Genomic DNA, 12,934 nt, shown 5'->3' with positions numbered 1-12,934 from the left:
GGCAGATTGTCCTCATCACACTCATTATTCCCATCCTCTATTTGGTCCATCACTTTTCAAAAGATGCCACCTGACCTGCAATGCGTGAGAAGAATCGTAATTCTGGAATAGTTAAGGAGCACTCAATGCTTTTCATCTAAAGCAAATGCAAAGTTATTGGTAATGATTTAAAGATGTGCTTAAAGAGAAGATAATGGTACAAAGGTTAAAACACTTCGAGGGAAGATGTGATGTAAGACGAACCTCTGGGGCTTCAGTTAATGCACATGCAGCAGGTACAGCATGCACACAGTATTTAGCTGTTGGCAAAAATGAATGAAATCATGTCAGTTCTCTATGGAAACAAACAAGTTTACTGCTCAATTTTATTCAGAGGGTTTAATAATCTTTACTCAGAAAGAAGAAATTGTGCTTCAGAGTTTTATTACCATTTAATCTGAAGTCAAACTTTAAAAGCTATATGTGGAGTCCCTTTAGTAATATTAAAGGAAATTGAATTATCTTATATCTTATTTGGTCAAATACACTTGCATATTGAATACTACAAACTAGATAGTGTTGGAAATCCAGCCAGTGGGAATAGGCTGTAGAACCAAACATTCTACTCATGTCAAATGTTGTATTGATGATTATAATATCAATCTAATACAAATCTATTTAATGATAGTAACAAGGAGGCCTAAAATCATAAAATAACTATTTTGCATACAAGAACTAAAAACTTGTTCTTTCAAGATTACATACATTTTATCTGTGATTATTGAAAAAGATAAATATATATATATACACATATATATATATTGAGTTTTGGGAGAGGACACATTAGAGGACACTTATATATTTAGACTGGTCCTATAGTTGTATAATCCATAGGGTAACAATTACTTAAAGAAGACAGGTTCATAGATGAGGCATGTAGTTGATGATAGAAGTTTTACAATAGAGGACACAAAAGGCAGTATGCCAAAATAATGTTTTTTCCCAAATTTCGACTATTGCATGGGTGTGTTGACTCTCGGCATTTTATGTGTTGCCCCACTATTTCATAATTCATTAGAAAACACACATTTTGAAGTTAAAGTTCCTAAATGTGCGATAATGATGGATTTGTTGTTTTACTTTCTGTGAAATATTCGGCCCCCTCCAGCAGCCATTTAGTCACAGTATCGAAGGTGGAGCATCAATAAACAGCATCTTGAATGATTTTGTGGAAATTCATAGAGCTTTACATAGAAATAGATCAAAAAGAACGACATAGTAAAAAAGATAAAGATAAGAAAAAAATCATAATAAATAAAGTCATTAGTAAAGGTAATAGCAGAGGAACTTAACTTCTTTAGCTTGTGTATAGAACAGTTGAGAGTTGAGACACATTGAGATCATGTGAAGCATATTATGTCAAACAAAGCTTCACCCAAGAAACACTTAGCAGACAGGACTCTGATGACTTAAGACTTTAGAGATTTTCACTGTGTGGAAGCAGATCACAGATGTACTCAGCCCCTCAACCAATAAGTTATTTACTGACAATTACATTTTTTTTTTTTAAATAAATTCTTCTATACATGGCAGCCAAGATGGAGATCTGAGGCCTGGTGAAATATGTCTAGCTTTGTCCTCATAGGATATCTAGCAGCCGCATCCTGAACGAGCTGCATCTGCCTAAGCTCTTTTATCCATGCTTTATCTTCTTAAGATGATAAATCCCTGAATTTGTTACAGACCTGATATGGGAGTTAGAATTTAAATCGATACAAGTGTAAAGGATGTCCATGTTTAAACCTTTGCTGCCACCATGTGAGTAGCACGGCAACTGCATCCCAGTGCAGTCCAGGAAGGATTCAGCTTGCCACATTACTGATAATAACTGTCTTCACCTACATGATGTCTGTGAGCAGAAGAAAAACACCTAAAACATCAATACCACATTTTGATATATAAATTAAATAATATCACCCAATGTCAGCTGCTTGGCTCAAGTTCCTGGCAACCCTAATGGACTGAAATATTTACATGCACAATTGCACATCAAACTGATTTATTATACAGGCTATACTTGTTTAGCTGTTAAATATTACAAAGCTATTTAGATAAATACTGAATCACAATGTCATTAAAGATGATATATGAACCTGGCATTGATCTGGCATGTCCCTGGAATAATTCAATACAAAACGCATGCAGTGTGTTTGTGTGTGCACATATCCTGCATGTCAAATTTTATTTATATATATATTTTGCTACATCCCTATAAAGTGTCAACTAATTATGACAGCAGTGACAGACTTGGGCTGGGTGTACGACAGTTGGTGCAGTTCCACTGGTGACCACATGGAGACAGTGTTGCTGCACAAATAGAGGAGTAAACGCAGGCGGGAAGAATGTGAGCGGTAGCAGGTGAGCTGAGGAGGGCTGACATTTTTTGGATGGGGCTCAAGAAGCTGTCTCTCCCCATTTCCCTTCACAGTATACCCGACACGGAGGAACCCATATCACTCACCCAGCGTGACTGGAGGGGAGGGGAGCCCATCCATGGCTGACAAAATGAATAAGTCAGCTGACCAGCAAGCCAGCAAGAAAAGGGCGATGGCCAGGCCTGTACGTTTTGTCTACGCAGGCCGTTCTATCATCATTATGCATGGCGGTTTAGGGCATAAAATGACTCCGCCTGTGGCCCTGTATCTTGGTGGGGAATTGTTGCGAGGGCTGACGCTTTAAGCTTCAAGCCTCAAGGAGAAATCTCAGACACCACCCCCCTATAGTCCAATAACCTTTTATATCTCATTCTGTCTGACCCATCGCTGTAGAGGTGAGCGGCAAATTCAGGCTGCTATGATTACGGAGAGAAAAACGTGTGGTGCAGATCTAAAGTGCCGATCTAGACTTCAGAACACGTCTGAAGTCTGGCTTCAGGCGGAGTCCCCTGAAGGGAAGGGACAGAAAAAAAGACAGCAGACTATCTGACACTGGCTTAACGGATGTGATTGTGCCAAACGCCAGATCCTTTTGGACTATAGCAGAACAACTAGTGAAAACCAATACCACTGGAAGAAAAGAAAAACATGTGATCCCCTTCTCTAAGGAGAGCTTACCATAGCACCCAGCAAATCCAAACCATTTACATTAAGCCAATCTCCAATTCTGCACTCATTAACTAGTTTTATAGCTTAAGAATTATGTTCCATGAGGAGTTCCAAGAAGACAACTGAATATGGTGATATTGCAAAGTCACAGGCAAAGTAGAGTTGGTTAAAAAACTGTTCAAGTGCATGCAACAAGCTGATGTAGGGTGTGCCATGAGGTAGAATTTCAGTGTGAACAGCAGCACCTGGCTCTGTCCCACAGTAACACCTTCCCTAACCACCTGCCCATGTCTTTCATCATGAGCCCCCGGCCAACCTTTAATCCATCAACCCACTCCTCCGTATCCTCAACCCCTCCATCCATCCAGAGCAGGCACTGTGACGAGGCTGCAGGACGTTCTGCAGTGTTGGATGCTCCGGGCACTCACATGTCACACAACACAGAGCACAGATCAGCCGTCTGAAATAAGCCCCCTCTGATCTCCACACCTATAGAGGCGCGTGTGTGTGTGTGTGCACACTTACACACCGATACGTGAGTCATAAAAAAAAAAGCAAAATGTCAGAGAAAGAGAGGGGAAAGAATGGAGAAGAACGGACACATGCAAAACAGGGCTGGCAAGAACCGAGCAGAGGCTGATTGGGAGGGGATGAGACGCAGAGGCAGCCAATGCGCAGCTCTGCATCTTGAGGAAGAGAGGGGGGAGAGAGAGTGAGTGAGAGAGAGAGAGAGAGAGAGAGAGAGAGAGAGAGAGAGAGAGAGAGAGAGATAAGGGGAGAGTGAGGAAGTGAGAGAGATGGAAAGAGTGAGGGAGCGGGAGGGGATGAGGCAGAGGCAGTCACACCGAGAGGGAAGATTCCAGCGTGATGCTGTTGGATGTGAGCTGCTCTCCTCGAACCGGTCCCTGGCTGTCCCTCTGACAGAGCTGGTGGTGTGCGAGTCTGATAACTGTGCTCTACCAGCTCTGGGAGCTCTGCTTCCCCTTGGACTTAGGCAGGGGCTGACTGGCTGCTTCTCTGCCCCGGCTGTCTGGAGCAGAGTGGGGTTGAGTGGAGCCGAGGTCCAGGGCAGGGCAGGGCAGGGCAGGGCAGGGCTGGCTGTAGGGCCGTTTTCATCGGGCCCCACAGGAAGCGAACATGACCGTCCCTATGCTAAAGATTGGGGCGGTGCTCAGCACCATGGCCATGGTGACCAACTGGATGTCCCAGACTCTGCCCTCTCTGGTGGGACTCAACGGGACCACCGTCTCCAGAGGGGGCACTTCGGAGAGGATTGTCAGCGTGCGTATGACTTCCTCTGTTTTTTCTGTTTGCAAGCGTGTGCACTGTATTTGTGTGTGCATGCTTTCATTGTGACTGTATGGAACGAGAAGAGGACGTGACAGACGAGAGCAGAAGACAGAGGGAGAAAGTGTAGAAATAGGAAGATTCTGACACGTGAGTTAGCGTGCGTGTGTATAGTTAATGACACAAACAGCAGAGGGGCTTCAGAGAGGGGCGCACAGATGGGAGGGGGACGACGAGAGTCCGTCTCAAGACATATGTTGTATTAATGAGAGAGAGATGATGGGCGTAGACATGCATGTGAGAGCAACGTCTCAACAGTGTATGAACGCTGCACATGTTGGTGTGAGAGCCACATTAAGTCTAGAGGCTAGAGACTGCAAGTGGCGGTGAGAGGCGGAGGACGCAGCGTGGACCGCCGCAGTAAATCATATGTTTTTGCCAGGGTGAAAGAAGGCAGAGAGCGGTTCTGAGTGATGTTCAGGCTGATCCCATCCGTCAGTCACCTCCAGGGTGGGGAGGATGCTGCTCGGATCCAGAGGTGATGAGGAAGACGGGGAGGTTGAGACAATGTTGGAGTTTTGAGTTTGTGTTATTTATCCGTTGTCGGATAAAACCCACCGGTCTCCTACTGCACAGGGCGACCACACAGGGACAGCGTAGATATTGGCAGCGATTGTGATTTGTAATTAAAAACAGTTTTGGTCCTGTTTAATTACTACACACACACACACACACTCACACACACACACACACAAATATGAAAGTTCAGTGTGACATCTGTCTGTCCGCCTTTCTGTGCTAATGAGAGACAGTAAGATTTCAGATGCCAAATGAATTTGCCATTTGCAGGTTCATGAGTGGTTAATGATTGTCTTTGCCTCCGTCCTGAGTGTGTTTTTATGGCACCTTGGCCATTAGGCAAATGTCCTGGTCTGCTGAAATGATTAAATGAAATTGAATGTCCCAAGAGCTCGGCAACCATCTGGATGTGTGTTCATGTGTATGTGTGTGCATGTGTGTGTTTGTATGTTTATGCACTCTGTGCATGTTAAGTCGTTCTTGTCTCAGGGGCGGAGGTCCATCTGTTTGAAGGAGACTTTGATTATTTCTTACGGTTCGTTCAAACATCAATCCACCACTTTACGTCTCCTAAATGTTGCCGCGAGATGTCAGGTTGGAATGTTTCCTTTGGAGAGAGATGCGTTTTAGCTCCGTGTTACAATTATGAAAATGTCAAGCACCAAGTTAAAAGCAATTTGGTAAAAAGAAAAAATGGTTAGTCTTTTTTTTTTATATATATAAATATATATATACACTTAAAACTTGTTCACATGCCACAGGTAATTCTGAGCACAAGTTCAGTGTTAAATCACACTGTAATCTCTGTAACAGTGTCAGAGTTTGAAGCATTTTTGAATTATCTACACCACTCAACTCGATAATCCCACTCAACACCCACCTTCCTCTGGAGGGTATGACCTGGATAAGCCACCCATTCATCCCTATAGCCTACCTGCTTAGCCTGGGTCAAGGGGAGTGCAGAATTGCTGCCAGGTTTCTTTTCATTCTGTTCATTCTCATCAAAACTCATGAGTCAAGGCTTTATCATTTGCATTTCAAAGAGTGCACGCAGTAAAATATTATACATAGTCATGAGAGGATATTTTGGTTGAGGAAACCTTCATTCAGCAGCAATGGAGGGAAAACGCTGCTGTTGAGGTCCATTTCATCAATGTTTCATCAAAACTGATGAGCAAGTTTTGAAGGTGGCAGGAATTATTCCAGTAAAACACTCTGTTGTGATGGGAAATGTCTTTCGCTTTGAGACAGGACTTATCTCTCCTCATAAACAATGCCAGAGAATGAAACTTTAATGTAAAACCTCGCCTCAAAGTCCCATCACTATTAATGAGACATTTGCCTGTGATGATCTCAGAAGCAGCCGTGACTCACACAATGTTTAGAGTTCTAATCAAAGACGATCTAGCTGTGGTCTTGTGACACTCTGGTGGGAGAGTGCCAGTGGCCATTGCATGGCTGCTGCCCCCCCCCCCTTGCGCTTTGGCACCCATACACACTGCGTCCCATATTCTCCCAGCTCAGAGCGATTTTCAAAGTCTGCTTCAGTTGCTTTCTGTGCCAGTCTTTCTGTACCAGCTGATCCGAGAACACAGCTGACTGAGTTTTTATGGGCCTTTACTGCAATAGCACTGAGCACAGCACTGCCTGGATGCCTGTACACATCTGGTTAGTGCAAAACCATGTTCCTTAATGAGCAGAAGAGGCCCTGGAACTCTAACATGTACATGGAACTGGTGTTGCTTCAAAGTGGGGCCAAGATGTACACACACACACTCACAGAGCATCCATCCACCCATTATCTATACCGCTTATCCTGTATGGGTTATAGCGGGGGGGGGGGGGGGTGGAGCCAATCCCAAATTTTAGGCAAAAGGCGGGGTAATGATACACATAAGGGCACGGCCACACGGACACAAATGTAGCAGTGGTGAACCTTCGCCTCCTGTTCATTTCCAATCTGTGCAAGTGAGCGAACAAAACATTCCACCCACAACATTCGGCTGCGTTTGCGTAGGTGTGAGCGTGCTCTAATAAAGCTACATGTGGAACTCATTTTGCAGTCAGTTATTACGTTTTAGTCAGGGAGATATATACGTATGGATGCACTGATATATTCTGCAGCACTTTCAGGAGAACCTTGATGGTTTGGACTTGAAGTGCAATTTGGTCCCCTGCAGTCTTTAATCTAGATGCTGGGACAGTCACAATCCTGTCCCTGGGGCTGAGAAGCAACATACGCTTTTAAAAATTCAGAAATAAACAACTAAATATGCTTTACAATTCCTTGTAAACCTAGAAGGCTGCTTGGAAAGTGTGTACCTCTGCCAAGGCCTAGGCTCTATCTCACCATGTTAAAGAAAGGCAAAATGATGCCTGGATCCGCTCGTTTATCAGCTCCATAATATAATAGCTTCTTTCTTTGGCTCCTATCCCAACCCATTACAAAAAATTCATGGACGATAGACAGATAAACTGCAATGAAAGTATTGCCTCCTCGTTGGAGGTAATGAGCAGGGATTGTTACGATTTATGGGGAAAACAACAAAAGAATGAAGAATTTTTTGTGACTGTGGCTCAATAATAATCCAGCGGAATAATTGTCAACAACACAGTCAACACACATCACTGAGTTGGGTATGGGTTTTGTGCAACAGGGGGATAGGCGGGTCTAGGTGATCTTCCTGAAGCAAAATAAACAATCTTATATGTCGTTTTGATGTGTGGTTGTTGGAGGAAATTCTCAGCCATCCATTGTTAAATATTTGTAATCTACTAAAGTACATTCGGGGCAGTATGGTCAGCCTGCAACACTGAGAAAAACAAACAGATATGGATGTGAAAAAACACGTAAACATTCCCATCGGTAAGATATTCAACAAAAAAACTGGGCCCTGCTGTGCTCTAAAAGTACAAAGTCCGCTGAGATAGAAAATATGTTCACGTCATAAAAATACATAAACCACTTAGGTGCAGAGCCTTCCCAGTGTCTGATTCTATCAGTCTGGACACAGAGTCATCATCATTAATCATAAATCTAAACATAGACTTTACAGAGTGTGAGTGTGTGTGTGTGTGTGTGTGTGTGTGTGTGTGTGGAGGCATTTCCTTGTTTTAGGGACCTAAATCTGCAAACAAAAAACAAGCCCCTAAAATCATTCAATTCTAAAAGGTGAATACCAGAGGCTGTAAATAAAGGTGGAAAACACATCTCCACTTCCTCCACTGGACACCGGTGCCGCCATCTTGCGATTTGGACCTTATTTGCCAGAGTCTGCATGTAGTGATCATGGAGTAGAGACGAGGTTCTGTTGATTCGTGCACTCGACCAATCACGAGGCAGTCTCAGCTGTCAATCATGATATATATTTCTCCCCATGCATTTTTGCTCGTCAAATACGTTATTATAACCAAATTTACTGGAAAAGTTTATTTCAAAAGATGTTTTAACTATTTTAACTATTTTAAGTGTATTTAGATTTTTTTGTTTATGTCCCATCTTCTAACATGGAGCAGGCTTGGCGGTCGAGATGATTTGGCTTCACTTTTTGGGAGCCGTCACGTCCTCCATTTTTCTCTCCAGTCTATTTGTGAATGCGTACTTGAAGGTTAAAGTAAGAATTGAGCAAGAATAAGTTAGAGTTAGAGTTTAAGTCTCCAGGGAATGAATCTAAGTCAATGTAGGGTCCTCTGAAGTCATGGAGACAATACTGTGTGTGTGTTGACTCTCTTCTGATATCTAAAATAAGAAACCTGTGCAGCAGAGGAGTGAAGACAATATTCTCACCATCACAAGGCAGTGAGGAACAACAAATGTTTGCAGACAAAAGAGCCAGGGATGATTCTTCTCATTCAGTCTCTGTCTGTTTGGATGTGGAACTGTAAACTTTAACCACTGTACCGTCCGATGAAGCAGATTGTAGCGATCAATTATTGGCTGTGGATTAAAGATTGCACATTGCTGCTGATTCTCATTTGAGCACTTTGTTTTAGTGTTTATCAAGCAGCCCAACAACACAATTTATTGGAGCTCAGACCCCCGACAGGTGTCCTCTGCCGTCGGGACAAAGTGAAGCCAGAAACTGAGAGAAAGACAATCTGGTAATATCGTTTTAAATTGTTTCGATACATTATCTGATTATGTGACGGCCTGTGTAACGAGCGCTATTGATCTCAGACCCCATAGCTGGACAAGCAATCAGGATTTTGACATGGTTCATTTGCCAGTTTGATGATATCACAACTCACACGCGTTCTGCAATCCATATTTTCCTCCAACTAGGCAGCGACTGTGTTCTAACAGTTTATGCAATGTTGTCTTCGCGCCGCCACTCTCGCCTCGCTCTTCTGATCAGCACCAGACGTGACAGAGCTATGTTGCACCCGTATATAACAGCAAATGCTTTTTTTACCAACAAGACACCTGGCATGGCACTGGCAGCCTGCTCCGGAAAAAAGTACAACATGGTGGATGCTCACTTGTGAGTTCTGGGCATTGACAAGTGTCTCATTTCTCCCGAGAGTCCCCCCCACCCCCCACCACTTAAAAAAGCACTTGACACATCTGCCTTCCCCCACTGTCATTCAAGTGCGAGCCGCATTGGAACGAGAGGGAGCCGCAGATTGAAAGCGAGCAGGACACCACACAGGAGGGGTGGCAGTCACGGGAGTGATGGAGTGGGAGCCAGCGAGAGGCAGCAGGGAGGGAAAAGGGAGGCAGCAGGGAGAGGGGCATGATGAGTTTATGAGTCATATTATTGACTGGCAACCATGCTGTGCTGACTGTGGTAATCGGTTTTCCTTGGGCGAAGGAGGGACCAGGGACTTCACTTGGAGTCTTCATTGAGTTTTATTTTAAAGGCCAGCAGATGGCCTGTGCACCGAGGATCGACTGATTGCTCTTTTTCGAGGGTGGGGGTGTGTATTTGCATGGTTGTGTGTGTGTGCGTGTGTGTGTGCGTGTGTGTGAGTGTGTGTGTGGGTAAAACCAACTAAATTTGAGAAATGAGATGCGATAGTTTGGCCGTACAGATAGAACAGAGCTGTGAGTGTTGCAGGAACAGATGTTTCTACTTGGAAAGAGAAAGTGAAGCTGTAGAACTTGGATAAACAACATTGGCACTGCAGGACGAGAATGGAAGAAAGAGATATATTACCTCCTACTTTGTTATCATGGCTCTCATCTCTATGCCTTCTCTTCTTCTTTTTCTATGTTCGATTTATCTCGGCCCTCCTGTCCGCACACTGTCCGTCTGCAGTGCTGCAGCTCCTCAGATGTGACGGTGCACTCAGTCCACAGCGGCAGCGGTCGGATCGCTCATAGCCCGGGACTAGCGGCCTGCCTCAGCCCGCTCGCCACTTCCTCCCGCTGCTTATGAAAGTTATAATATACTTCCCGTCATGCTCGTAAAGTAAGGAGTTGTAGATTTATGATCTCATTTAGCTCTGGCTCTACAGCAGCCCGCCCCGAGGTCGGCCTAATGAAACGCCAGAGGAAGTCCATCCTGCGACTCTCCACAGTGATACCAGCAGCTCAAATGTCTAATTGGATAATCCCTCTGAACTTTGCTAATCGTTACCAGCATATGATATCTGTGGTCTTTGCACCACAGATAATCGTTAAGGTGATGGCACTAGTTGTTGGGTTGGTTAATAACCACCAAGGATATATATTTGTTTGCGTGTTTATTCGCAGGATTACACATTTTCTATTTGGAGGGATGGGGCATGACCATTGGAAAAACCCATAAAATATTGTGTGCGGATCTAATTTGGGGGAGGAGTCAGGATATTTTATTTTAGTTTAAGGGATGTTAAAAATCCTACATGTCAAGGGGACTGATCTACAGAGAAGTCCAGAGGAAGTCCATCCTGCTGTTGTTGTTTTATCTCGTGCAAACAAGATGATCAACTTTTCTGTTAAATGTTCATTTTATGACGTTCCAAGGTGTAAACAAATCTTTAGCTGAGTTGTCTTCATCATATTTGACGGTGTTTACCTAAAGTCACAAGATACTCGTATGAATTTTTCATTGTGATCAAATAAATATCTTGTGCGCACAAGATAAAAAAAATATATGTGTTTTTACACTTTTTTGAATCCTTAGTTATTTTTGAGTGTGTGCAATCTGGTGCAGATCCAAATATAAATCAGGATAGTGAATATAAATGTTTCATGGCTGAGATATATATTCTAGTTTTCATAATGGTCGACCTTAAACTATGCAAAGTTGCAGACACTTCCCACATGATTGTCGGATGCTGATGCTGTATTTGGGGGATCGGTTAGAACAGGATTTGGTTTCTACTTTATAGCTTCCCCCTGACCACACCCTCTCATCCAATCTCTTCTTCTCCTCTCTCAGCAGGGATCTAACTGAAGTTGTCATTCAGCATAATAACTGGGCAACATTTCATCTAAGCTAGAGGAAATTAGAGCCAGCACTCTCCTAACACCGTCAGCCTTTCTCAAACCACAACTCTTCCTCATCAGTGTATCCGTGACTTTTAATCAGGTTTCGTAATGGGGGGGGGGGGGGGGGGGGGACACACACACACAGCAGCAGCAGAGGATGTGGGGGCTTCACATGGCCCAGGCTGTCTGATGTGATGCCATGGGAACAGTGGGGACCCGGAGGTTGCGCGAATGGGGGGTGAGCCAGAAAAATCCCTACGAGTAATTTTCACTTAAGAGAGCAAGCCCGATTGATTTTTCATCTCCATTGCCCTCTGCGGTTTCCTGTTGTTTTCATTGCCGCTGTCTTCTTCCTTAATGGGCTTATGCACGACAGCCATGACAGCTTCAAATCGGGCACTTACATATTCTACTTCATCCCTCATGTGTAATGGAGGAATTTCTGCGACCGTGAGTTTAACACCTCCTCCCTTCAGATTCCAAAGAAAGTGTTTATTTCTGGGAGGAAAGGATTATCCCCAAGACCTGAAGTGCTCCCAGCTAGCTGCTGATAGCACCAGGATTGTTGTTATCACTGTAAGGGGTCCAACCGGCCTACAGTAGACTTTGTTTCCTCTATTAATTTGATCTATTTAATTTAATCATATTTATGTTTGTTTTTTAGCTTTCAAAATCCATTTGATGTATTTTATCATCAGCGTTTTTATTTGTTTTGTCTTGTTTCCCGTCGTTTGTGAAGCTCTTTGAACTAACCTGCACGAAAGGTGCACTGCAAATGAAGTTTGATCGACTGATTGATTTAGTGAGTTGTTTTTACACACACTAATGAGATGTGTGAAAGGCTGCGCGGTTTGAACACCATGTTAAATGAGCCAATGTCAATGACCCACTCTTCACTACAGAGCGAGGACTTAATCATAGCTGCATAAACAAGCCAGAGCGCCAAAACATATGCAAGTTTACCACTCGCACCCCGGGAGATCAGTTGCTCATGAGCCCTGATATATAGATGTCTCCTGCAGCCCGCTCAGCCAAAAACCATATATAGGGACAAAGAACATTTGCATTTAAGAATCACCGCCTCCTTCCTGCTCTCTAAACGGCCACTGTGATGAGAATGGGTGAAGTAAGCTCAGAATGGATAGGTGGGTGGTAATGAAATTGGAGCCGATTCAAATATGCTCTTAATTTCAGCCCAGCATTTATGAAACATTAATGAAGAGAAGACGTGTTGCTGCGAAAAAACTCTCCGGCTTGGGGGAAAGCAGACGAGGAGCAGAGAGAGGGTTTAAACATGTTCGAGAAAAAGTATTATGATAATGAAGCTGACGTGCCTCCGATATTGCTTACAGCTTATTACTGCCCACTATGTAATACATCATAAAAAAAAGTCAGTGTGGCACCGACTGTGGCTCCCTTTCAAGCTGATAGCTGCATGAAAAATTGATGCACTCTTCGGCATCCATTTGCAGGAGTCTTCCTTAAAGAAAGTGAATATCTGTGCGTAGGTAGACAACCCCCACATGTATGGATGTGAGGTAATCTTTATAGAAGGCAGGAGGCTGCATAT

General features: G+C 43.6%; 1 protein-coding gene across 1 annotated transcript in view; it reads left to right on the top strand.

The window, feature by feature from the left end:
- The first annotated feature begins 4,220 nt into the window (after nt 1-4,220).
- The window catches only part of olfm2a (olfactomedin 2a), a 22,359-nt gene continuing 13,645 nt past the window's right edge, over nt 4,221-12,934 (top strand). The window contains exon 1 of the mRNA XM_053443566.1: nt 4,221-4,364. Coding sequence (XP_053299541.1) covers nt 4,221-4,364 — 144 coding nt within the window. The remainder of the gene's footprint in view (nt 4,365-12,934) is intronic.

Source organism: Pleuronectes platessa, chromosome 16 (assembly GCF_947347685.1).
Source record: "Pleuronectes platessa chromosome 16, fPlePla1.1, whole genome shotgun sequence".
Lineage (NCBI taxonomy): Eukaryota > Metazoa > Chordata > Actinopteri > Pleuronectiformes > Pleuronectidae > Pleuronectes > Pleuronectes platessa.
The sequence above is the reverse complement of the archived record's forward strand: the minus strand, read 5'-3'. Positions and strand labels throughout refer to the sequence as shown.